The sequence below is a fragment of the Clupea harengus genome, chromosome 3, assembly GCF_900700415.2.
Source record: "Clupea harengus chromosome 3, Ch_v2.0.2, whole genome shotgun sequence".
In the NCBI taxonomy this organism is placed as follows: domain Eukaryota; kingdom Metazoa; phylum Chordata; class Actinopteri; order Clupeiformes; family Clupeidae; genus Clupea; species Clupea harengus.
The window spans coordinates 22319999-22346563 of NC_045154.1; the positions used below are offsets into that span (position 1 = coordinate 22319999).

At 42.0% G+C, this 26565-nt stretch overlaps 3 protein-coding genes across 8 annotated transcripts; all 3 read right to left on the reverse strand.

Annotated features, from left to right (window-relative positions):
• Positions 1–550: 550 nt before the first annotated feature.
• parvg (parvin, gamma) lies at positions 551–7528 on the reverse strand. Of its 2 annotated transcripts, none has more exons than XM_031564971.2 (13): positions 7323–7528; positions 6882–6931; positions 6400–6464; positions 5625–5727; positions 5265–5405; positions 4891–5006; positions 4450–4508; positions 4304–4344; positions 4066–4127; positions 3880–3948; positions 3435–3536; positions 3096–3168; positions 551–1724 (listed from the first exon to the last, which is right to left on the reverse strand). In XM_031564971.2, exons 2-13 carry the CDS (start codon positions 6922–6924, stop codon positions 1651–1653), a joined length of 948 nt encoding a protein of 315 aa, XP_031420831.1. In that variant the 5' UTR covers positions 6925–6931; positions 7323–7528; the 3' UTR covers positions 551–1650. The 2 variants fall into 2 exon arrangements, with proteins under 2 accessions (XP_031420831.1, XP_031420832.1); XM_031564972.2 differs by having other exon boundaries at positions 6882–6959.
• Positions 7529–8325: 797 nt separating this feature from the next.
• On the reverse strand, positions 8326–19907 carry parvb (parvin, beta). Of its 4 annotated transcripts, none has more exons than XM_031564968.2 (14): positions 19851–19907; positions 19170–19320; positions 13881–13970; positions 13176–13246; positions 12917–13019; positions 12365–12505; positions 11914–12029; positions 11601–11659; positions 11404–11423; positions 11200–11261; positions 10956–11024; positions 10438–10539; positions 9603–9675; positions 8326–9244 (listed from the first exon to the last, which is right to left on the reverse strand). In XM_031564968.2, exons 1-14 carry the CDS (start codon positions 19890–19892, stop codon positions 9168–9170), a joined length of 1176 nt encoding a protein of 391 aa, XP_031420828.1. In that variant the 5' UTR covers positions 19893–19907; the 3' UTR covers positions 8326–9167. The 4 variants fall into 4 exon arrangements, with proteins under 4 accessions (XP_031420828.1, XP_012669684.2, XP_031420830.1 ...); XM_012814230.3 differs by lacking the exon at positions 19851–19907 and adding an exon at positions 19509–19629; XM_031564970.2 differs by lacking the exons at positions 19170–19320; positions 19851–19907 and adding an exon at positions 17862–17976.
• A 156-nt stretch (positions 19908–20063) lies between these two features.
• On the reverse strand, positions 20064–25866 carry hdac10 (histone deacetylase 10). Of its 2 annotated transcripts, none has more exons than XM_031564967.2 (20): positions 25427–25866; positions 25183–25317; positions 25002–25098; positions 24811–24908; positions 24591–24695; positions 24428–24496; positions 24148–24274; positions 23926–23991; positions 23714–23773; positions 23533–23622; positions 23285–23391; positions 23110–23177; positions 22722–22986; positions 22542–22635; positions 22034–22116; positions 21783–21836; positions 21467–21548; positions 20888–21076; positions 20289–20448; positions 20064–20195 (listed from the first exon to the last, which is right to left on the reverse strand). In XM_031564967.2, the coding sequence occupies exons 1-20, from the start codon at positions 25489–25491 to the stop codon at positions 20161–20163; spliced, it is 2049 nt and encodes a 682-aa protein (XP_031420827.1). In that variant the 5' UTR covers positions 25492–25866; the 3' UTR covers positions 20064–20160. The 2 variants fall into 2 exon arrangements, with proteins under 2 accessions (XP_031420827.1, XP_031420826.1); XM_031564966.2 differs by having other exon boundaries at positions 22722–22989; positions 25427–25865.
• Positions 25867–26565: the final 699 nt, after the last annotated feature.

Here is a 26565-nt window from a genome sequence, read left to right on the forward strand (position 1 = left end):
GGTCAGACGGTAATAATATACGGTGGACCTTTGAATTGCTGAATTCTGTTGTCTGACACCCGTTTGTAAATACCAGTTTTCTTTTTTGCCTAAAGCGATGTGCTTGTGTTGAAGGGCGTAGGGACCTCATATGCCCTTCCTGCTACAGACACTTCCTCCCTGTTCTGGTTTTTGACACTCAGTGCACATCAGCAGCAGTTTCTGTCACTTCCACACCTTCAGCTTGGCTTTTGTAACTCAAGCAATACTTTCCAGAGAGGCTAGCACTGACAAATGATTAGTTCAGACATATATCAGTACTGTGGTGATGGCATGTGATGTACAGTCTGAGGGTGACACAAGGTCACTCGAGTTTAATCTGTTGACTGACTGGTACACTGTGCCGGCGGGGACAAGCTACTATGGGAGATGCAACTGCCTGACCATTAAAAAATAAGCAACAGAGTCTCCCTCTCGAAGTGGGGAGTTGTGTCTACAGTGCATATAAAAGTGAAGCAGCCCATCTGAAAGTTGTCTGAAACAGGGATAACACAGGGTTTAGAACTGATGCTTCATTTGAAAAAAGACTGTATTTGAAACTCTATTTCATGTTTGAAAACCAGGTTAAACCCCAGGATAAAGCAGTACGTTGTGTAATATTTTAGGAATGAGTATCATAAACACACACACTGTTTCTGGTATTTTTTATTTAGCTGACTTTTAATATCTTGGTATTTTGCTCGTACTGGTTATGTGTTGAATCAGCCAAATGTAATTTACTTAAATACCCTACGTACAGACAAATCACCACACAGTAAGAAGTACAGACCATAAAGGTTTACAAATTACAAATAAGACAAGTGGCTATACACGTTTTCAAAGGGGGAAACCAAGATCCTTAAACACCCCACAGCCTTTAGAACTGTTGAAAGTGAATTCCATTCTGAAAAAAATAAGTGGTTGTGGTAGAGATGCAAAAACCACAGAAGGTCAAGCACATTTATTTCATCGTGACCTTTCCACTTATCAGTTCCACTCAGCAAAGCTCTGGGCTTTTCAAAGCCATCAAAGGCTGTTACAACTGTGCTCCATCCTCTATATGGACACATGGAAGGACAAAGGGAAAACATATTGTGTGGCACACATCTTACAGCCAGTTGCCAAAGGCACTCGCAATGGTTCAAAGGTAGCAAATAGGAGAATGAAGAGGGATGATCCAGATGAGTTACAACGAGGACAGTAATACTGTTATCCAGGAAAGTGTGATTCAGGCTGAGGCCGCCTGCTGTCTTGTTAATGTCAGAGTGAGTGACAGAGCCCCCTCTGAACAAGCCGCCTAGCTCTCCCTCGCTCTTCCCTCCACGGGCAGAGTAGATGTTATGCACGGAGCTCAAACTTGTTATTATTATCGAATCATACTGGTTACACCATGCTACGGATGTGCTTGTGTGTGACTGACGGTAATGATGATAGGATGAGAGATTGGTGTGTCAGATGGGCGTGAGGAAACAAAGAGCAAGGGAAAAACTAGCACATAATCCAAGTAAGTCACCCACACATGTTTGGTAATGCTGTTTTGACTTGGCACGACTGAACAGTCAGTGATCCAGCTGCAAGATGGAGTCCTGGTAGTTCCCTCTGCTGACCTTCGACCTCTGACCTCTTTCCAGTTCATTTGCTCTTGTGCTTCTTGAACAGGGCATAAAGGACCCTCAATGTTGCCTTGACATCATGGGAGACGATGTCTACCAAAATAGAAAGATAAACATCGTGTCATTCTGAGGCAGCTGGTTCACATAAGAATGAGAACAAAAAAGAACGTTACAACAACATCACAGCTTGGGGCCGTCTTCAGCTTCAGTGGGCTTCCCCTAAAATGGCAGAGTCCCTCACTGTTGCCCAATCACCATCAGCCCCTTCGACAAAACCACTGGTTAACTTAATTCCTGCCCATTGATTGTGCCCCACAAAACACAAGCAATAGTTTGGAAAGAAATTGCTCCTTTCTTGCCGTCCTACCAGCAGTAGGGGCTATCTCAATTTGAAACAGCTTAGACGAAGAGCCAAAGCACTTACTCAATGAAAGAAAGCTCAGGAAGAGGCTCTTTTTGTTATGTGTTAATTTAATGAGTCTGCTGTTAGGATTTATCATTCCCTGTGGCTGAACTAATTACTTCACCCCATGAAGGTCTCACCCAAATGTCCTGTTCACATTCAGTATTTTAGAGCATGAAGTTATTTGATAATTGAAGTATGCTTGATGGGGTAATTTAATTTATGGTTTGCTTGTGGGTGAGATTGCATAATTTTGCTAAAAGGCACAAATTAAGTTTCAACAGTAAACATTAACATTAAAAAGAAGGCAGGGAGCCACTGCAAGTGACGCAACATAAACAAAAACTAACATATACTGTATCACATATGCATACACACATCCATGCACAGATGCACGCGCACATGCCCACACACACACACACACACACACACACACACACACACACACACACACACACACACAAGGTATCCTTCCACATAGAGATAAGCGTTTCATTCCTTCATCCCTTAGATCAACTTGACCCCACACAGAGCCAAACCACACATTCTGCCAAATGTAATCTTTATTCATATTCATCATTTAGCCTGTCGGCTGTCCACAGAATGTCATCCTCCTTCCTCTGGGGGCTCTGTCTGACTGAGAAAACTCCCAGTGAATGATTATGACCTCTGCTGAGCGTGGCCATTTAGACCTGTCTGCTCTCAGATTCCCGCTACACATGGTGCTAACGCTAACGCTACTTTTTTCCCTCAGTACATTTGTATTCAGAGCCACTGATGGGCCTCGGCACAACCGGTGGGTGCAAATCAGTGCTGGCTTATGAGTGGGTTCACACAGTGGTTCCTCACAGCCTGTAGGCCTCGGCACGACAAACATGTTTACTGCTTAGCATAAGTTCACCTGAGAGGAATAACATTCAGGTGCCAGACTCACTGCGACTGCTGAAAGGATGGGATACTACTTGCTATTACTCGTGTGCTTGAAGCCCCTTGAGCTGCATGTGAGCTGGAACACGCAAACACAAATGTCAGAGCTTACATAGAGGAGGTGCTTGTCTCACCTTGGGGATCAACATCATCCACTTCTATATCTCTGTCACTGAGCATTTCCAAGGCCAGGGTGACATTGTGCAGCTGACAATCACAGAAGGTCGCATAAATCAAACTAATATATATATATATATATATACTCATTACAGTAAATGGAATCAGACATTAAATACAGACATTAAATGAATACATGATACAGTATTGTTAATTCCAGATGACAATGACATAGGTGGAAGAACATGGAATTAATGCTAAAGCATTTGGTCATCATCATCAAGAAAGGGGGGGACTGATTGAGATATGCTATAACATTGCGATATTGCAACGTTATGTTAAAAAAAAAAACTCACCATTTCAGGGTCACATGATGGACTGAGGGTGAACTCAGACAGGGGGAGGAAAAACCCCTCCAGCTGTCCAATCAGCAGAAGCAAGATGACACCATCTGCAAACTGAAGAAACAATGTTGACATGTAGTCTTAAGCCATGTAATGTCATTTCCCAAAACATGTGTTTTTGTTTGTTTGAATGTGTAGTTTGGCTCATCTCTGACAGATTGTGGTGCCAGGTTGATCTAAGGGATGAATTAAATGCTAATCTCATATGGGATAATATCTGTGTGTACATGTGTGAGTGAGTCTGTGTGTGTTTGCATGTGTATTTGTGCCTGTGTGTGTGTGTGTGTGTGTGTGTGTTTGTGTGTGTGTGTGTGTGTGTGTGTGTGTGTGTGTGTGTGTGTGTGTGTGTGTGTGTGTGTGTGTGTGCGTGTGCGTGTGCGTGTGTGTGTCTTAATACCTGTTTCTCCATCTCCGTTACTTGCAGACCCAGGGGTAACATATTCTTGTTAACAAAGTGGAGGATTGCCTTTTTCAGAGTGCGAGAAACATAGAGAGTTAACTAATATAATGTGTTTCTATGGGACGTTTGAATGTATAACAAAGTAGCAGAATTGCTAAAAAGATTACTAAAATTCCCCAGCACCTGTTTGAACGCAGAGATCTTATGTGGTTCAAGCAGCATGAGCTGATCAATGAGGTCTTCCTCTACAGAGACAGGGAGAGAGAGAGACCGAGACCGAGACAGAGAGACAGAGAGGGGAGAGAGAGAGAGAGGGGAGAGAAAAAAGACCTGATCTTATCACAGCAGCGTTAATGCTAACTCACATCCCCCGATATAACAGAACAAAGAGAAGCAGTCTGGATTTTTTTTTTTCACTCACTTTCAGAATCTTTTCCTCCCACTGAATCTTTATCTGAACCACTGTTGAGATGATGGGGAAGCAATGAGAGGTTTGGTTTCTTTGATACTGTGACCGACGCGACTGTGACCGAACCAAATTGAAATGTTGAAAATGAAATGGCCTACCTCTGACCCTCTGTGATGTGCTCAAAGAGTTTATCTGATTTGATTCCAGCTCTGTTGACCTGCAAACGTGAAGAGCATGTTTGTGTGATTATGATATATAAACGCAGTATTTGCACACATAATAGCACCTTCAGTGTGTACCATAAGTCCCTGAGTATATGGATCCTATCGCTCTGTGGGTAGACTATGCGAACAGAAAGTACAGAAAAGGTGCCTTTTGCAGATAGCACAAATGCTAATGGGAGTCATACTTCCCCTGTACTGGAGGTTGTTTGGGACATTGTTATAAGCTAAATGTGAATGTACATGTAAACATACTAACACACCGCTCATGATGTAAGGGAATATTCATTCATGGTTCATTCATTGTGGGACATCTGGGTGATTGTGGGGACACCCTGTAGCAGCAGACCTCACAGGTGTGGGGATGCGGAAACATACCTCAACGCTGATGACTTCCACACTGACATTTGGGGGCAGCGCCATGTCAGGCTGGAAGCACTTCACCATGGAAACCAGCAGATGAAGAGTGGCCAGTAGGTCCTTGCTGTGGATGACTGATGGAAAAGAGGCACTGAGTGAGCGCTGTTACCACCAACAACGTGTCTCTACAGACAAACAGTCCTCACAAAGAAGACATAGTCCCAAATAAATGGAGAACAGTTGGTAAAGAAAACATGGTCGCTGAATATCTTTTTTTTTTTTTGTATGGGTAATATAGTGGCTTTGAAGAGCCATTTACTATCAGTGTTAGCAAAATGCATCTTTTACAGCTAGTTCACAGCTATTATGACTGATTTGTAGACGTGACTCACGCGCAACACTCCATTTTGCAGTCTCGTCACTGACACCCAGCTTGCTGTTCAGGGCCACCAGAATGACCCCCAATTTCCGGATCTGAGCCACTGTCGTCACGGCAATCTCCTCCACTGGCAAAAACTCACTGGCCAAAGTGCCTAAGATTTGTAAACATTCTCATAAGCTGCACTGCTATATAGGAACACACAGGAATATTAAACACTCATACATATAAACACAAACACACACATACACACACATACACACACACAAGCAAAACAAATACACAGTACATATTTGGGACATAAACATAAACGGAGCATACACATAATATATATATAATACAAATATATTCACACAGACAGCCCCAGGTTTACCTAAGAGATGATGCAACACCAGCCCATCAAAGAGGTCCTCCTCTAGGCTCTTCACCACGATGTGTTCCGCCTTCAGAGTGGCATTAATCCAATCTAACAGCACCTGTAGCAGAGAGAAACGACTCTGTGATCCCCCTCCGGTGATCAGGCAAACACTCGCTAATTCTCCATAGGTGATGTTTTTAATCTTTTAAGCATGTTAGTCTGACCTTTATAATTCTACCTGAAGGGCTTCTGGCTGGTTTAAATATTGTATGGTATTGCACAAAACTGTGATACTATTCATATCTACCTGAAGAAAATGTCAAAGTGATTGTGTTGCTAAGCAGGTGAGGTTACTGATGATTAGCAACCATAAAATCTTCTCAGAGACTGACTAAAGATGGCAAAGTCTTTGTATAAATGAGTTAGAAATAATACAGTAAGTACTACGAGTGGTTGCCTTATAACAGCTGTCCATATGAAGGAACATATTGCCCACAGTTGATGAGGCAATGACAATAGCAATTAATTGTGTTTATTGTGGCACTTTGGCTCATTAGCAGCACTTTGTGATGGTCGAGGAGATATATGAGTATTTGTATTACTTCTCTGAAAATACTTTAATGAGAGGACAGGTGGAGACAAAGCTGCTCACTTTTATGCAAACATTGTTCTTTTTAAGGCAGAGGTAATAAAGTGAAAGACAGAACTTCCTTATTCCTTTTTTTTCGGCTTTGTAGAATCACCGTTGGGCTTTGTGGTGAATTTTCACCCCAAAAAAGGTTGGCCTTACCTCTTTGAGGTTGTTCAGTTTGGGGTCATTCAGGCACGTGGGTTGAATGATCTTTCTCTTATCACCTGTGTTCATAGATAATAAAGACCACCCACAGAGAAAGTTCATATTATAAGCTGTGTGTGTCAACAAACTAGTAAAGCTTCAAGCATCAATATCAGGAAGTATCCACAGCTAGTGTGTATCAACAACCACTACCGACCAATGTCTACCAACATCTACTAAAACAGAAAAACATGTTTCCAATGACATTTCTTTGCTTTCTTACAATTTTAGCTCTAGCAGTAAAGGACTGTAGACGATCTTTGTCAAAACATTTGTTTTTGCAGTTGCATTTAAAGCATTATAAATCAGTGGATGTTTCATTGGATAGATCTATCACTTACTGATCAAAAAGTACAAAAATAGGAAAAAAAGTAATTCTGAGGTGGATGATGACTTTCTGACTATCAAAGGAGCCAGTCAGCCAGTCACACACTCACCCGGCACAGCCTCATCAGCAGGAAGATCAAAGGCCTCTTCCATCTCTCCCCTACAGAGCCACAGAGAAGAGTCTGACACTATCACAGTCATACTGATATAAATGTGAGGCCTATACAAGAGGCCTATGTGGGTCAAATGTTTCTTTAAGCATGAATGTCTGGATATTGAAATGTTTTTTACGTAAACAACACATTTTCAGCACACTACCTAAGGGGTTAGTGCAACATCAGGGGTTACATGTCATTGTTAGTTGCCTCAATCTGTTGTCAAAATGTTTTTTTTTCATCTCCCAAAACTGCCTCGTTCGAAATTGCATTTTGCTTACTTGACGATCTATGTTGAACGTGTCTGTGTTCATATTTGCATGTTGTCAAAAATGTCAAGGGCATTCTGTTCGATTCAGCCCTATTTGCTGTAGCTGTCTAAACGAATGTGCCTACCTTCAGTGAAGCAAGGACATGCAGACAGTGTAGACGAAAGACTTCCCTCCTCAGTGTTTCTTCGGAATTGAACAAAATGTTTGTTCAGAAGAGTATAGACCCTGTTTTGACAGTAGACTACTCTGAAATGTACAGCGGAGTTGTACTCTTTGAAATCTACAGTCAAGAGCACCAAAAGTGTCTGTTAACATGTGATCATTTGACTACAAGAGGGGAAGTTGTGGTTGTGTAAAACACACTTCCTCTTTCAGTTTAGTCAGTCATCGTATTTAGCATGCTGGGATTCACCATTTATACATACAAATATGTAAGTCATTTTGACAGGCTACTATTCACCAGACCTTTGAATGTGCAGATAAATAGCACTTTTTCACAGACGGGTGGATGGACACATTAGAGCAGAGAAGGAAGAATTCTAGTAATTAGTTACAAAAGTAGAAATATGACAGAAAGGCTAACACATACTACTGGCTTTGTATGTTTCCTGAGTTTCAGTGCTTCCTGTTATACATACTGCATAGGTTGGCCCTTAATGGGGATCTGCCATGTTAAATGGTGATAAAGAAGACAATTGTAGAGAAAGCATCTCTGGTATTCACTAGGGTCTGTAATCATTCTAGTACATGGAAAGGTCTGGAATTTTTGTTATTAACATGTATGCTGTAATTATATCCACTTTAACCCCATGAGATCTTCTTTTAACCCTAAGACCCCATTATGGTTCCCCAAATCTCTCCTTTCCCTCTGTCTATAGGTGAGGTACTGCAGTGCCTTCACCCCCCCTCTCATCTCCTCCTCCAGTCATATGAAGGGATGGGGGTAACCATGGTAACTAGGGAAATAAGCATGCACTAATACAAAAGCAAGTGAAAGCCTGGAAATAACTGCAAGTTAAATCTTTAAATCTAAACTTAAGCCATGGGAATTACATTTGGCGAGCAGACTCAGACTATCTCAAAATAGGCTTCATTGTTCGGTGCAAATAAATCACAGTTGTTATGTGGCGGGTTGATGCGTTTTATTTCAGGACAAAAACCACTGTCAGAGCAGACTTTATCAGGAATTCAGCTCCCTTGCAAATCTCCGCTCCACAGAAACCAGACTGAATAATTAACACAGAGTTTGAAAAAGATTTCTTTTTTTGGTTGTTAACTGCAGTGGGGTGAGATCCTGCCTGTCCATTCTGCACAATCAATAATCATTCCAACCAGCCAGTCAACTGACACATCCTGAGGGAAAGGCAACATGGCAATTTGAAGCTTTTGGTTACTACATTGACAATGTAACGTCATGGCACTTGTTCGCTGCAAGGCAAAATGAGTGAATCATAAATAAAAAAACACACACACACAGACACATACAAACATTCATAGTAATGACAATGGTTGTGATTCTTCAGTGCATAAGAATTGCGTGTTCAGGTCAAAAAAATATTCAGGGCAGGCGGTGCATTCTCCAAGGCATCCTAAGCAGGGGGCTCATATGCATAACAGCATTAGTAGTAAATATATGTCCATATGGTCTGGCAGTCAGGTAGCAGTGGTGCCCCTCCAGCCTCCATACGACTCAGTTCAGCACATGTCGGAGAGGTGGACACGCTGCATATGATTTCCCACCCAAATGAAGAATAATAGATTGGCTCCCACAGTCAACTTGTCAGCACCACACAAAAATATCAGGCATCTGTGTGTGATGTGTGTGTAAGTGTGTGTGTGTGACATGTGTATTTGAGTGTGGGCAGAAATCCAGGAGCCCAGGCCACAGCATGAAGATCCATCTAAGCTCCATCTGGTGAAGGCACCAAGCAGCCTCCTGCCACCTCCCCCCCGTGCTGAGGGGCGGCCGTCACTCGGAGTTCTTGTAGTTGGTGAAGAGGTTGTAGAGGACCCTCAGGGTGGACTTCAGGTTCAAGTTCACAACATCTGGGACAGAAAAAAAAAGAGTAATGTGAGAAGTGGCATGAACTATAAATTTGGTCGAAGTCATATTATTGCCCCACCACACCTGGAAATATAAAAGACCACAAATTATACAGAAACTAAAGAAATCAGTAATTGTGGCCCACCAGTAAAGGACTATGTAGGGAACTATAGCTTTTGCTACTAATCTTAAGAAAAGAAAATATTATTTGGTTACTGTCATTTTGTCAAGCTCTGTTTGTTTCATAAATGAAAGGCTAGGGTTCCCCCTGCTGGGCAGCAATGGCATTACATTCAGAACAGCTGTGTCACACAAAGCGGCACAGTTGCGATACTACGTGAGAGAGTAAAGCTGTAATACCCTCTGGTCGGGCTTTGGGTTTCTTCAGACCTCCGTCCTGCATCAGCTCAAAGGAGAAGGCCACATTGTGTACCTGAGGATAACAGAAGTGAGGATGTATTCAGCCCATTGGCTTGGAATGAGCAGAGACAATCCGATCCTGTCTTAGTCTGTCCAGTATTTCTACTTTCCTCTTAGTTCAGTAAACACAGTAGAGTGAAAGAGTATCATGCTTGGAATTTCATACCAGCGGTTTGATTCAAGGGGTCAAAACTTCAACTATAAATGGCAACTTTCTGAAGTGAAGTGGGAATTGTGTTCATGCAACCCCCTCCCCCCAGATTTAGCTGCAAACACAGACTCAATTGAATGAGCGGTCGGTGTGATGCCAAACACAGACTCAATAGAATGAGCAGTCGGTGCGATGCCAAACGGGCGGGGGGAAGTGCGATGCCAAATGGGCAGGGGAAGACTCTCCTTCACCTCCATAAACAGAAACCAAAAAACTTCAGAACCCTTTAAAGATTGTAAATTCAAGTTTTTGCCCAGAAGCAAGTGTCTTTTAGTTTATATATATACTTCGTATACTAAACTTGGTGTACACATCTACACTGGGCACATGTGGTGAAGCGGACATCAATTCAATAACAGGATGCCACTAGATAACAATATCATAATTTAAAAATACATCAGAGTACATGCCACATCTTCACAAATACCAACAAGAATATATATAGAATATGCCATGCACTCAAATAAATAATGCATAAATGACTCCAGCATAGATAGCATGACAAGCAAAAACATAACAAAGAGGGAGCAAGCTCCTTGTCAGACGTCACACATTCACACTTACCTTCTGCTCAAAGCTCTCTGGTGTGAGGTAAAAGTTATACAGCGGAACAAAGTAGTCTTCCAGAAGCCCCATCAACAACACCAGGTAGACACCGTCTGCGAACTAGACACAAGGCGGACGTTAAACTGTGCAATTAGACACGGAAGTGAAAACTCTTATCCCAGTAGTCTAAAATCTAAAGCTGAGAAAAGTACTATGGGTATTATATTACTATTATTAAATTACATTTAACAGTAGTCAATGTTTGAGCAGCATAATTACATAATTACACATTGTGGTAGTACATCAGAGTCTACCAGCTGAGAATGGGTATAATAACAAGGCATAGTCCATTCAGAATCTTTAAAAAAGACTTTCCGTTTTCAGTATTTTCACAGAGCAGCTGGAAATGACTGGCAGCCAGAGAACAGTGGGATTTTGTACAGAGTAAATTGACTGTAACCTTTAGCGTGCAATTTCATACAAAACAAGAAGCAGTGTGCATTTGCCAAGCAGTGGGTTCACTGTTACAAATTTACCTGTGAATCAAGTTCTGTCACCTCCAGGTTCAGCTTGTTAAGGTGCTTATTCACAAAGGTAATAAGAGACTACAGAAGAGAGCAGAGCAGAGCACAGAGAGAGTGTTAAAGCACTGCAAGTCCACAGAATATATGATCCCTCCTTTCTTAATTTATGTGGCATTTAAGGGGGTTCATTGAGCTCCATAAAAAAAGTATATTTAAACATACTGTACATGTCACTGTGAAATCTAATGTACTTTACCGTCTTCACAACATTGAGCTTGTCAGGGGCATGATCCAACAATGTGTCAAAAGCATCCCTCTCTGAAATCATAAATAGACATTTCACAGAAGTATTAGGACTCAATCCTTCTGAGTGAAATTAACTAGAATTATCAAGGTGATTCTACTGGATGTCTCTATAGAAATAAAACTGTTAATAAGGCTGTTAAATTATAGGACTCACCAAATCGGCCCATCATCATCCTGCAAAATACAATTGAAAACTGATTATGTTTAGATTCATCCAAAAAATCAGTTGTTTTTTTTACTGGATAATACCGTGTTGACTGAGGCAGCACCAGGTTTAAGTTCACTGTCACTAGACAGCAATGTGAAGTACAAAGACTTCAGAAAGAATAGAAAACACCATAAATATCTTACTCTGTTGTTGTTGTGAGCTCCTTGGTCACATGAGAAGTGTGTAAGATGCCTTCTTTTTTCTGTAAAAAAATATTTAAATGAGTCAGTTTGTTGAAAAACCTGAAAAACTCGGGACAGATGGACAACTAAGGCAGGTGCAGCTACCACTAAGAAACAACAAAAAACAATAAGCTGAGTGAAATTAATGAAATGAGTGCGATCAATTTCGAATCAAATCAAGCCTAATTGGATTAGAATTAGAATTAGAATCAGAATCAGAATCAGAATCAGAATCAGAATCAGAATAAGAATTAGAATAATCTGTGCTCCTCACCTTGACCACCACCACCTGGACGGACACGTGTTCTGGGAGTCTGACGGGGCCCTGAAAGTGCATGGCCAATGCCACCAACAGATATACAATGGCAACCAGATTCTTGGAGTGGATTGCTGTGAAAACATAGAGCTGCATTAGAGAGTGAACAAGTGTGCATGATGAACAGAAATCAGGAATGAGTTGAATGCCCCTTGTTGTGGTTCCACTCATCCAGAAGTGGAACGCACAACACACAATGGTCAGCGTAACGGCAAACCTGAACATTCAGCCTTCCAAGACTTCTAAGAGTGTATGCATGAAAGAAGCTATATAAACAGTTTTGACCTCACTCCAGGATGAGAAAATGCTCAACAACAAAGCTAATGGCCTTTCTTTAGCCTCCAGATGTACAAGTGTGCCTGTGTGAGTGGTTTTGTGCGTGTGTGTGTATTTAAATATTCTCACTCACAGTCCACGCCCCACTCGACGGACCAGCCCTCAGGCCTGAGCACATCGTTGACCGCCTCCAGGACCGTCTGCAGCTTCTGTTTCTGGCCGATCTCAGACTGAGTCACCTCAGCCACGTTCAGCTTGCGCTGGGAAAGTTTCTCTGTGAATGGAACTCACAGTTAGGGTGCCACTCTCACACTTGACTTGTCACAATGTATCTCATTCGCTCGATCTCAGTTCTCTATATCAGACACACACTCACACACACGCACACACACATGCACACAAACACAAACACAGACACAAACACTCCCACACACACACACACACACACACACACACACACACACACACACACACACACACACACACACACACACACAAACGCAAACACCAACCCAAACACCAACACCAACACCAACACAAACACAAACACCAACACAAACACGCACACACACATATACACAAACACTCATCAGGTTTATTCACAGCCCAGTAGGGTGCCTCTTACTATGCCAAGAAAGCTTTCCACAGCGATCAGACCTGGAGCATTCCCCTTATGGGAACTTACCAAATAACTTCTGGAGCACCTGTCCATCATAGAGATCCTCCTCCAGGTCCTTCACAATGATCCTTTCCTCCACCAGCTCATTATTGATCCAGTCAATGAGGACCTGTGGTCAAAGCATGAACTGTATCATACAGCATTAATCACGGTGATGGTGAAGTTTTAAATGAACAGAACAATCAGTGACACAGGAAGGCACTAGTTGCGTGTTTCATACGTACACATGTAAGCAGTTATGAGATGAGATCTGGGTGCATCTTACTTTTTGAAGGTCTTTAAATTTGTGATTATCTCTTGAGCTGGGATCTAGAATGCTCCTTTCAGCATTCTCCTCTATAAGGGCCCAAAATAGATCAGAGCACATTAGAGTTAAATAGAGTGAAATACATTTGCTTCAATTCTACACATTTTGATACGGTGTTATGCTGCAATAGAAAACGTTATTGAGGTCAGGTCATACTTAACTGCTTTTGTCATATTTATTATGTCTTAATTTAAGTCATATGCGTCATAAACCACCTTAAATTCCCACCCTGTTATGACAATCCATTCATCACAGAGTGATTCAGGGATGACAAGGAGACTAGCTGAGCATAGAGTCCCACCCTAGAACTCTCACTTCCCCATGCACTGCAGGGTGTTCCTCCATATCAGTCATCAGAGATTCTGAAGAACTGGCAAGCATTTTCAAACAAGCTTCCATAAGACTCAAAAAAAGAATAATGTTGGCTATCCTGTTAAAACACTTTCTTTGAAGGTTTTGCATTTGTCCAGTAGTAGTTACCATTTTCTAGGGTGACATAAAATGATAATAAAACTGTTCAGATCATCTATCTGCAGTAAATATCAACCATTTGCACAGAATTCCTAACCCCTCATCACTGGCCATACGGCTGGTCCAGCTTAGGGTTGTACTGGAAAGGAGAGTAGCTGTTGGCTGATTGATTAATAGACAGGGGAGGGTTACCTAGCAACGTGTCCTCTGGGAGTAGCTCAGCACAGGAGGGCTGCATAGAGGAAATGATGGCATTCTTCCCCTCCTCCTGAAGGTCACTCACTGTTGACACACACACACAAACAGCAATATTTTAGGGCTTTCTGTGATGGTTTGGAGAAACAAAACAAAAACAGAACTCTAAACAAATAAAACACACAATGTGCAGGTAGCACTGTTCACAAACAAGCATAGTACTGTGCATATGTGTACAATAACCCTGACTGTCTGACCTCCTTGGTTTCCCAGAAATTACCTTGAGCAACCTTCTCTCAGTATGATTCACTGTATGTCACACAGAAAACTTGAATTTTTCATCTGATTTTCTTTGGGTCTGATTGAGCGCTGGTGTATAACAAACACCTGTTTCCCCTTGAGATGGAGATCATCCCACTGCTGTTCACCCAGGCCGGGATGCCCCTCCACAGCTCTGTGCCAAACGGATCGATCCATGCTCCACCCGCAGCTTTCTCAAGTGACAGCGTCATTACGGTCCATCCAGAAAAGCAGAGCTAAAAGCTAATCCATTTAGCCCTGCGCTTTCTGTAGTCATCAGAACTGCACTGAATTACCACTCAGCCCACGACCTCCAAGAGGAGAGGGGAGGCAGGGGTGGAGCTAACCTCCATGGATTCTATCATAGACGAGAGAATGTGAGAAAGCACCACACCCAGATAGCCATCACATATCACAATCAGAGCCACTTCCTGCTGCCGAGGCACTTTGATCCCACTCTTACTGGTGTCTGTGTTCTTGGCCCAAAGAGACACTAAGATACAGGTGCAAGTCACTCTAAATGACATTGTGCAAGTCACTCCAAATGACATTTATCAACAAACTCTCCAATTAAGATATTTAACGCTTACAATGTCACTTCTAAAAACAGCTGTGTAAATGAGTTTCAACCTTTTTAAAGAATAAATTATTCATTTCCTTCCTGTTATTCCAGATGTCTGCAGACATCAGTGATAGTCATCAAACTCATGGACCAAAACATCTCAGACTAGCATTTCCGCCATAATTGCTTTGCTTTAATTTGGCCTCCAACTGCCATGGTACTTCTGTTAACGGAGATGCATGGATTCTACAGGGAAAAATCTCAAATCTTACAGTAATTCAAGACTAAAAAGCCTACTAAAAGTGTGTACAAGTACACAAGTGTGAAGAATCACTGATGATCTGACAACTATGGTTGTTAAATATTAATACTGTCACAGTGGTCTACAGGGCAACTATACAAACGCAGTATTCTATTTACAGTTAGTGAACACATAGATTCATAACATTCTATAGTAAAACCTCTGAAGACCCCTGCACCACATAGCAGACCTGGCTGGAGAGAAAACACACACACACACACACACACAAACTGCCACACTACCTTCTTTCTTGCGCTTTGCCCGACAAAGAAAGCCCGCCATGTCCCCAAAATCGCTCCCTGCGTTTGCAGAGACGGAGTGGGTGTGTGTGGGTGTGTATGTATGTGTGGTGCAGGGTAGAGTGGGGTGGGGCGGGGGTGTCCTGGCAGTAAGGGGGGCATGGCACTGGTGGAAGCGTCATCGCGTGGTATTTCTGTCCCTTTCACAACCCCCACCCACCGTGCTCCTGTTACAGTGGGGAAGTGAGGTGGTGGTGGTGGTGGTGGTGGTGGTGGAGGGGAGTGAGCTACGGAGCAGGGAAGGGACAGAGGATACCTGCAGCCCTGGATGCCCCACAAAAAAATCCCGGCACCAGAGAGGGAAGAGGCTGCCTACAGGTACTGTACCTTTCCAAAATCATGATGCTAATCCAGACATAACCTCTTGTGTTGACCTGTGGAAGGGCTGTGGCTGTTGTGATAGATGCATGAGGTGACCTGTGCATTGCCATGCTTTTGCAAATGATCGTTACGTGAATTGAACAGAAACTCTGCAAATGAGAAAAGGGAACAAAAAGCAGCGTGGCTTTTCCCTGCTGCGAGATAGACAATGGGACAATATTGATTGCACCAGTAGAATGAAAATGTAGAGACTATCAGATAGCAAATAGAGATTTGAGTGTTTTGATTCAAACCAAGATGAAAACACAGATCCTGGGCACACACAGTACAATTTCAAATCAGTCTTGCCGCAATAGCTAATCAATCCTGCTTAATGCCTTAGCCAGTCTCAGTTTAGACCCTCTATCCCACCGTGCTCTGCAGTCATAATGCAAAAACCCTTTTCATGTTCAAGTCCATTAGCAGAACAGGGTGACTTATTGACTACAGTGCCTCTCAAGACACACAGACTATGCCACCAACAAGCACAAACACACACAATGCCACCAACAAACACTTGCACGTACACACAGACACACACACACTATGCCACCAACAAACACTTGCACATACGTATATACACACACACACACACACACACACACACTATGCCACCAACAAACACTTGCACATACGTATATACACACACACACACACACACACACTATGCCACTTACAAACACTTGCACGTACACACGGACACAAACACCCACAGACTTTACAACTTAACAGCACCATTTCCCTTTCCTTGGGGGGCATGTTTCACTGTGGCAAAGATATAAATACTCTCAGTGCTGGAGAGGTGTGTGTGACCTTAAATTTAGCACTGACTATTTCAGATGGTGTGGATGTGTGCTGCAGGTGACTAACAGACACACAATATTGGTAGACACATAAGTCTGGGATAAATATCTAAACTCATGACACACAGGTCAAATTTGAGACAACCAGCATAAGCCATTACGTGTGTTTCCTGTAGGCAATCCATGCATTTTATCATAGCCTGAATAAAGTAGTAAGGTTTAAAATGAATTGGCATATTCTACAAAAGCAGTTAAATGTTTTTTTTTTATTATTATTAACATCTACCAGAGTTACCTTTTTTATACATTCCGATTGTTAACTGTTACCGCACAAGTGTAAATTAGCTATACATACCACAGAGAACATTTAATTCATCCAAATACTTTCTCCAAATAGAGTAGCTACTCTAGCATGCTGTTTGAATGTTGTAATGTCAGGTTCTACTGTTTTTCCAGTTAATTTCCTTTCTATTTCTATGTAATTCTCTGAAAATGGGAAAGTTAGAGCCACGGGTTCAACGTTAGAAGCAGATGGGACGCATGGTGGCCCATAATGAGGATAATGAGAAGTGTGCTGTCAACATAGACTTCTGAATAAACCATTTGGTTTCACCAAAAATAAGGCAAGGCTGCTCCATACCCTTCTCTTCCAAGGTGACTTTCATTTACTGATTTCGTCCCTAAGAACATCTAGTCTATAACATGTTTATTCCCTTTAAGCCAATAAGGCCATGGAATGTTTACATGTCAACACTACATAGCAAAAACATACAGTATGCTGCTCCTGTGATTCTGCTCTTGGCCCCAATAGGCAGAACACTGAATCAAGCTTTACTTCCCTTGTCACGCTTGGCAACAGGCGGGCCTATGAATACACAACAGTAAACAATTGAGAAACGGAGAAGTGTGATATTTCCCTCTGCTGCTCTTGTTATATGAAAGCAGTAAGCTGAGGTAGGCGTTCCCCACATTACAGGAGGTATACAGATCACATCACTATCAACAAATCTGATGCATCGTTTCATATAGCAGAGCAAAGCTTAAATATGCAAAAATAATAAAATAATAAAAATTCTTATGGAACTAATTTTTAATAGCTTGCCACCATTTGATAAATGTATAATATAATAGCATAATGTTACATAAGGAAACAGATTGAGGTTGATGAGATCATAAGGAGTAAGAATGAGAATAATAATGATGAGAAATAATAATGCGAAAATGCCCACCAATTGAATATGTACTCCAATGGTTTAGTTTAATATCATAACTTAGACTTACTGAAATAATGAGTACAGTTATTTTAACAAGGCATCTGCTACATTCCAACAAAAACAAAGTAAATCAACTTACTTTTGAGAAATATAGGGCGCTGTATAGCCTTAACTGAGACACTTCAGTTGACTGGAAGCTCCTATCAGGATGCTTTTTGGAGTGTGTTTGACCAAGGCAATGACTTGAATATTGCTTATCACTTTTGTGCACTGTGCTGTGCAACCATTGCCTTATATCCTGTCAGAAGCACACAGACACACTTCCTTTAAACTATCAAATTCAGTCAAAGGTGTACTCCCTTCTGTTGAAGCTATACGTCAAGAGTCAGGACACCATGTCATTAGTTTGGTGGGGGAAAAAATAGCTTTGTTACTTTTTTATGCTCAATATTGACTGAATAGTGTGGTATGTATATATGCATCTTATTTATATATATATATGATATAATTTACATTGTATCTGTGTGTAACAGTAGGCAGTATTAAAGTATTTCCTCTCATACTGATCAACACACCTTTCGCGCAAAGGCTAACGACTACGTTAACGTTGTGAGGATCTACATGGAGACATGAAGACATCCCAAGAGCTGACAATCAGAATTTACTGGGATTCTTCAACAATTAGCACTTCATCTGTGCCTCTAACTCCTCCTCCAGAACTCTTTATATGGGGTATAACAAACAAACGAGTGGAGAAGCACACACACACACACACAATATTGCAGCTGTTCACATAGTAGTCGGTGTGGGGAAGGGGATGTCAGAGAGTTTAAAATAGCTACGTAAAGAAATGGCTGGAATCAATGAAGTAGGTCAATAGAGGGATCCGGCGGAAGAGTTCTAGTCTACTACCTTTTTGAAAGTTTGAAAATAAAACTCATCAAGCCGGGGCGGTATAATCCTCTTACACTTTATCTAAATAACCTTGCATTCCTGGCACGGGTGACCTATCTATTTCTGTTTATTATATCATGTGGAATGCAGGTCTGTTTTCTTTAAGACGCAGTTTCAGCTTTCACTGACAGACGAATATTTAACAGCCTTAAAGACCTAAGGTATATGTAGGGCTATATGCTTACTTTAAGTTCATCAAATCTATGCCACTCGTGTTCGCTTTCACACAAAGAAAATAGGCAGAATTCGACTACTTTGTCTTGTCGATTTGTGGCAACATTCGGCACTGACTGACCAAATTATTTTCTTCTATCCAAACTGCTAGTCATTTATTCTGTGACCTGAATCGGACTCTTGCTGTAAGGAATACAGTGTTCAATTTACCTGTTTACAGTAGGCTACCATGGACAGAAGCCCGCAAAGACAATCTAATGAAAATGAAAGATGGCCTGTCGCATGGCTTGAATGATCGATCCGACAAATAGGCTATTACCTTCTTTTGACTTTTTCTTTCTGGCCAACGTGCCTCCCAGCTTCCCAAGGAATGATTCGTCCTTTTTCATCTTAGCAGACTGCATCGCGGATTTGGTCGGAGCTGTAGACATTCTATTGTGGCGACTCCAGCCAAATGCTGACAAGATGAGCTGACAAGCAAAGGCAGGGGTTCAATTGTTTTGTTATAACACCTGGAGCCCCTGGACCGGATAAAGGACGGAACGGACGACGGACACTCAAAACACACCGTTAGCGCAAACAATGGACCAAAGGGATGGGACCAAATTAGAATCAATGGGCTGTGAGTCAGTTAGTAGGGGAGGTGACGGGTACCTACCCCACAGCGCCCGTCTATGGTGGGATGTCTGAGTCTGATAAAACGCAACATGTCCCAGGGACAGATAACACAACCCATGTAACACTCAAGATAATAAGCGAGTAGATTCATTATTTTCCGATGACAAACACTTTTCATTCAGGACTGTAGCATAAAGCAACAGGACCGTCATCCAATCAATTGCGAGGGATTCTCCGGGCAATGACACATATTGGGCGATTAATGATACATATATAAGACTACTGCACATTTATATAGGTTAGCGGCAGTAAGGCTTTTACTCTTTGTAACTATTATTTCATACAATGCACACAATTTGAATGAATAAAATATCTTTCTTACCAAACTTTCTATAGCCTTCACAGTGGCATAAAACTGACTCATGTGGGAAATGTGTCTGTTTAATGCAAGACCAAAGGAAGTATTTCACAATCATGACAAATTCAAAATGGGTTAGGCATTTTTGAAAGTCATACTTGTGTGTGGAAACAGTCAAAAACCTAACTTCTTGAGTACAATCACCACAACATATAGATACAACACAGACACAACAACTGTAATGAATGTCTCTTTAATACAAAAACTGACAAAATGATCAAAATAGAGATGGTTTTTAGTATCTAAGTGCATTACAAATAATTCAACGATGACCTCATTTGTTTTGCTCCTGAGATTTCTTGGCAGGAACTGTTAAAGAATACAGACACAGACAAACATCAGTAAATTATGTAGAAAACGAAATATGAATAAACCATGAGGAAAGGCAGTGAGTGGCTTTACCTGATGTGTGCAGCATTCCCCACTTCATCTCCAGTCTCTTCTGCTCTCTCTCTATGGCCTGGACACTCTCAGGGGAGAGGGCCTCCAGAGTCCCTAGGTCAGGGGCAGGGTCCCCCATCAGAGAGGCTGCAGTGGCCCTCACAGGGGCCTCCTGAGATTCCTACAGGAGATCATCAGACAATGTGCTCACTCAGATTCAGGGGTTCAAAAAGAGCCTTTCAAAACACAAGACACCCTACCATGGTTTAATCTTTCCACTCATTAGTCCTACTTACGGGATGGAACAGTGTGCATTATTCAAACGTAGATAACTGACAAGAAATACTTGTGACAATTAACATTTCCATAACTTCAAGGCAATCACCTGGACCTTTTGCTGTGGTGATATGTTGTGGTGATATTCTGATTTTAAAAAGCGCTCATATTTAAGTATCCTAATTACAAAGGCCACATATCAGTGACTACTTTTGCAATCACATAATGGATTCAAAATACACAGCGTTTGACATCTGTCACAAGGAAAGGAAGGATGCTGTCCTTAAAGGCAAACATTACATACACATACACATACACATACACACACACACACACACACACACCTGTAGCAGGGCCAGTGTGTGCCCCAGCGCGAGGCCCTGGAGCAGGCTGGTGAGCTGTGCCCACGCTGCCTCCTTCACCCCGCTGCCCTGTGCCAGGACCTCGAGGACCAGGCCTGGGTTGTGCTGGTATGCCATGGGCAGCAGTAGGCCCAGCACAGCCTGCAGAAACCCGGCCACGTCACCAGGACCCTGAGGGGCAACATTACAAAGTGTTTATCAAGCACAGCCACCAAGGACAGTGGTATCTCCTCATCAGCTGAAGCAATTGGCTCAAGGTTTCACATATTTGCATTGTCCACTTTGTATGAATGTTCCTATTGTACCAATTGATATACTATGTATCTAGCGTGTAGTGTATCTAGTGCATCACAGCTGATTTTTAGTATGAATTCTCCTCTTGTAGAAATTGATATACTGTTTCTGTTGGGTACCATGGCTCCAATCATGGCACCAATCCTTTATATACAGAAAAGTCAAAGTATATTGTGAAAGTCGATCTGTAATAGCAGATTAGAGACTTGAGTTACTAATAGCAAGGGTGGGTGTGAAACCGTGTAGGGACTTAAAACAGGCACTTACTTGCTTCAAGCATACTGGAACATAGTACTGGGATTTATGGGATTTAGGCTTTTTACTGCAGATCTGAACCAGGAGGATTCTCCTACATTTTAGAGACAAAAATGATTAGACAATGAACACACCCTTTGACATGCACATGACACTCCTTAAAATTATTGAAACATTATTAGACTATCCATTTCTACATTAACCTTACTACATGCATTTCATTACAACATTTTTGTATCAATTACATCTGAAACGTTTGTAAATCAGTGAGGTGAAAACGATTCCTGAGGGGGTAACACTATGATCCATGCTTAATTGTAAAACTCACTCATCATCTGAATCCACTGGCAGCTCCTCATCTCCAACAAATACCACCAGGACCCTGAGCAGAGGCCGTAAGGAGAAATACATCACTGCAGTCATCAGCACAAAATGTAGCGCTCCATGTCGTTTAATATGTTGCTAACAAAATGGCCGTGCTGAATTCTTCCACATAATGCACACAAGCACAGTCAAAGCATACACACAGCACACATGGACAACAAAGACTTAAGTGATGCAAATCAAACTGGTGCATACCGGTCAACGGAGGTTAGTGCATGCTGAACAGCAAATTTCACAGCCAGGGATATATCTGGCACCACTGCCAAACCATTGCGGATCTAAAAGAAAGCGACCAGAAGCTTTGACAGGTAAGTCACATACTGGTCATATTCTTCTGAAGTCCCTTCAAGCATTAGTTATGTTTGAAAGTAACACTAATATTTCATACATCAAACATAATTAAAAAGCACTTATGAGACTGTTCCAATGGATTTCATGGGTTTGTCAAAAGTCACTTTTTTTGTCTCAGAAAATGAATACATATGGTTTGCATCACATGACTAAACAAAACAAATGCATTGCAAGGAATGTTAGACATACATAGAGTTCATGGTGGAAGTCAAACAGTGTGTAAAGTTCTACCACATTGTACAACGTATAATAAAAGACAGCTAAAATTAAAACCAACTTGACATGAACTGATTTGTTCACACTTTGGCGTGCTATGAGTGGTGATTTACAGATGAAAGAATGAACAGCTTACCTCTTTCTTATCCACTTTGTCCAAAAGTGAGATCACTTGTCTGAGGGCCATCAACTCCCTTTCACCTTTCACCTCTCCTACATTAAGCTCATCTCTGGAAACCATGAAAATATCACATTGAAACTTTGAAAAACACCCTCAGGCCTTTACTGCAGCACATTCATCAACATAATTACCAACCTAATCTTCTCTACTGCTCCAACAGTAGTTTGTGATGCCTCCATTAAGCACTGACAGCCCTCTGGCAGCAGGGAGTCCTCCACACCAGGGGGGAGCGCTACAGCCGTGCGCAGAGGAGGGCTTGTCCTAGGTAGAGGCTCAGGCCAGACCACTTCCTCCTCGGTCTTATCTCCTGCTTCTCCAGTCACCTGATCCTGCTGGGCTTCTTCACCCCCATCTTCCCCTATCCTGCAGCGTTTAGTGCTGGGCTCTAAGACTGCAGCCACTGCTGCAGCATGGGGAACAAGGACAGGACATTCCTGTAGCTCCTAAATGGATTCAGTCCATCTTTGACAGACAACATAGTTAACTTAGAACAAAAGAGATGTATTTAAATGGGACAGCGTACCAGAGTGTTTAAAGCAAGTCCAGTACTGTTGATGTGCAGATCTCACATTCTGAAGAGACTCCAGTGCACTTGGAGGAAAGGGAAAAGTACATCAGACATGCTTACTAGCAAAAACAAACAGCATTTGTGCTTAAACTATTAACTCTGTGACTATTTGACTGGAGCGGACATTTACCTCTCACAAGGGGAGTTCAAGTTGGTCAACAGAGGAGCAGGATCTCCGAGAAGGGTCTGCACGGTTTGGCACACTGACTGGGCAAGCGACGTCAAGTGGTACCCACCCTTGCAAACAAACAAACAAACACACACACAAACAAACAAACAAACAAACAAACAGGCACAACATTAGTCACTGAGTTTCGGTGACCTGCTATACTGGCATCATAGAAAACCTACTCTGAAGTGGTCACAACGTGAGATCACCTCAAGGACTGCGCACAACTTGCCACCTGCCAGGGACATCAGTAGGTGGGTGAGATGACCAAAGATCTCTGGAGTGGCACACATGTGACCCTGGAAATCAGAGGCAACATTTGTTTATCACAGATTATATATCAGCCCATCAACAAATCACATGGAAAAATAGCAATAGAATGCTTCTGACCTCTGGATCCCCTATTGCAGAGTCAAAGCCTGCTGAAACCAGAACTAGCTCAGGGTTGAACTAGCAAGGAGAAGAAAGATGAAATTTATGAAAAAAGATGAAAAAGATTAGTCATGTAATATCATTACAAATTTCGAATAGTCATTACTGGTATCTTTAATACAACCACCCAAACAGTGCTGGGAGTGCTTGTGTAAAAGTCTAAGGCCTACCTCATATGCAACTGGCAGTAGCACATGGAAGAAGACAGAGAGGTAGTCACTGTTGTTCATTCCCACCTGCACAATGGATTGGTGAGTTCAGGGCAGGTACCAACATGGCATACATCAGTCAAATAAAAAAAGTCCCAAAAACCTCCTAGAAACAAACCCCTGTGATAGTGCAATATGCAGTATGGAGTATCGGTGCTTTGGTATGTGCGGTGAGAACCTTGCCTTATTCCACGGCACATTGATATTGAATCCTGCTCCTTTTCCCTTTCCCACGTTGCCATAATCTGATTCTTGAAGATTGGGCCAAAATTTCTGGTGCTCATAGCGGTGCCAAGAGAAGTAGAGTACACTGAAAAATAGGTAAAAGCACTCATGGGTACACCTGTAGACGGCCAGAATAAGGGTACTTCTCCTTGATCTAACTAGTTCTGTATGGAAGGTTTCAATATATGATATGCATCTGATGATATCTCTAAATCTCTAGTATGCAAGTACATCAGACCTTGGGTCCTCCTCAAAACAGTACTGAACACCTTGCCCATGATGCACGTCCCAGTCAACAATCAGCACCCTTGAAAAGAGAAAAATAAAAACCCATTTCATTCAGTCAATACCCAGTACATGCAAACAGACAAATGTATTGGTCCTCAACTCTGTATGCCAACCTTTTAACATTGTAGTGTTTCTTGGCATAGAGCGCAGCAATAGCCACGTTATTGAAAACACAGAAGCCGTTGGCAGCACTCCTTTGGCTGTGATGACCAGGGGGTCTGAAGAAAAACATATTTGCAAAGAGAAAAAAAATAATACATAAGTAAACATGTTAGATGCTCATTAATCAACCTGAATCATTTGGGTCCTGGCTACCGTGTTCTATGGCCTCACCTGACTAATGCTATTCCATTCCTCACTTTTCCCATCATCACACTGTCCACTAACTGCAGGGTGGCCCCTATTGCCAGTTTGGCACAGTGGAAGATGTTCTGTCACCAACAGAAAACAGTGTTGTATTACCCTCTGAGGCTTAGCAGACACTCTGTCTAGACATATTTAATAGGTGTGTCAATGCATCTCACCGGATGGAAATAGACATCTCCATACTGCTGGGTGAATGTCATCAGGTCCTCCAGTGTCATGTGGGGAGTCTGTTTGACAGCCTCTAGATACTCCTCACTGTTCAAACAAATGGAGCCATTGAGAGAAATGTGTTTCTAGTGTTGTGTTGGTGATAACAAATAAGACCAAGGTAACACTTGCCTGTGCACCAATAGGATCTCTTCCTCAGTTGCTTGACGAACCGGTATGGAAAGACAGCGCTTCGGCAGGCCCTTAGAAAGCAGTGCCTCGTAACTGGCAGTAAGACGTTCTGGTACCTCAATTTTACAAGCAGGGCTGAACAAAATATGCCAGGGAAAAAGCAGGAGGAAAGAGTTTGTTGGGTTTCGTATGAACAAATACAGCGGTTTATTTGCATTAAATAGGACTATTATATGAAACTCACTCAACCCAGAGGAGTTTGTAGCGGGTCATCTCCTCATCATAAATTACAGCCGTCTTTGATGCCATACCTAGTTTTTCTTGGAAGACTAGTTTATCGAAAATATTGTATACAGTATTTAATAATGGTTATCAGAATAGCTACTAAATACAAGTTTCGTGCACAGAAATAGTTGGTCCCTCCATGCAGACGTTTAACACATTTCCTGTCAAAAGAAATAAAGTCATCGATCAAAAGACTCGGTTACTGCAGTAGGGCAAATGAGCTAAATGTTTCCTTTAACACATTTTCAACAGCAAAAGTGCGGACAGATTCCGGATTGCAACCCCCTGTTCTCAAACAACCAAGCAAGACTAAAGTACACATCAGTTTGATCAGTGGGCAGACATATTGTTTTGTCACGTGACTTTTTGCAAGCCTTAGATTGGTTGTCTAACTACGGCGTCACTCAAAACACTATGCCCTGTTCATTTGTGAGTGCAGACCCATATTAATGTAATACGCCATCGGTTCCCAAACTGGGGTACGCGAAGTGGTTCAGGGGGTACGCGGGGAGAAAATTTCCGCGATAACAGAAAACGGACGGAATTCGCAGAATGTACCGTTTGAAACAGAATTGCAACTTTCAGACGGAAACATCATTTAGTGCATCAAAATCGCCCAAATTCCCCTGTATTTTTTCCTGCAAGGCTGTATTTCTTTCTTATAAACACAACAACGATCGCAACGATGAACAAGCATTAATTAGAAAACAAAACCACTGAGAAAATGTCACGTCTGTGCTGAACTCCGCTCCGGCCACTCCCCCTCCCCCCTTCAACACAGACCTCCGTAGCCTGTCAAATGAATTCGCTCATCTTCCCAATCGCCTGCAAATAATGTTTTGTTAGTCTTCTGTTCTGTTGATGGCTGGCAAACAACAACCTTAGAAGGTTTGGGTCACTTATGGCACATATTATTCACTAATTTTAAGCCATCAATCAACCTCTGGGTGAACAAAATAAACCGAAACGGATTAAAACGGAATTAAAGTAATAGGTGAAAAGGAAAACTTTTTTTTTTTCAACGGGGAGGGGGGGTACGCAGCTGGAGATTAAATGTCTGAAGGGGTACGGGACTGTACAAAGTTTGGGAACCACTGT

Excerpts from the sequence above, each read along its gene's own strand:
- parvg (XM_031564971.2), bottom strand. The coding sequence starts at position 6,924 with ATGGAAGAGGCCTTTGATCTTCCTGCTGATGAGGCTGTGCCGG. Across the intron at positions 4,128-4,303 it reads GGGAGGAAAAGATTCTGAAA|AGGAAGACCTCATTGATCAG; the intron begins GTGAGTGAAAAA and ends CTGTCTCTGTAG. Across the intron at positions 3,169-3,434 it reads CATCATGTGACCCTGAAATG|CTGCACAATGTCACCCTGGC; the intron begins GTGAGTTTTTTT and ends TGTGATTGTCAG.
- parvb (XM_012814230.3), bottom strand. The coding sequence starts at position 19,619 with ATGAATCTACTCGCTTATTATCTTGAGTGTTACATGGGTTGTGTTATC. Across the intron at positions 13,020-13,175 it reads AATTTAAAGACCTTCAAAAA|GTCCTCATTGACTGGATCAA; the intron begins GTAAGATGCACC and ends CTTTGACCACAG. Across the intron at positions 9,676-10,437 it reads CAGAGAGCTTTGAGCAGAAG|GTACACAATGTGGCCTTCTC; the intron begins GTAAGTGTGAAT and ends TGTTATCCTCAG.
- hdac10 (XM_031564966.2), bottom strand. The coding sequence starts at position 25,491 with ATGGCATCAAAGACGGCTGTAATTTATGATGAGGAGATGACCCGCTAC. Across the intron at positions 24,275-24,427 it reads TGTTTTGAGGAGGACCCAAG|TGTACTCTACTTCTCTTGGC; the intron begins GTCTGATGTACT and ends CCTATTTTTCAG. Across the intron at positions 21,837-22,033 it reads GCACTAACCTCCGTTGACCG|GGTCCTGGTGGTATTTGTTG; the intron begins GTATGCACCAGT and ends GCCTCTGCTCAG.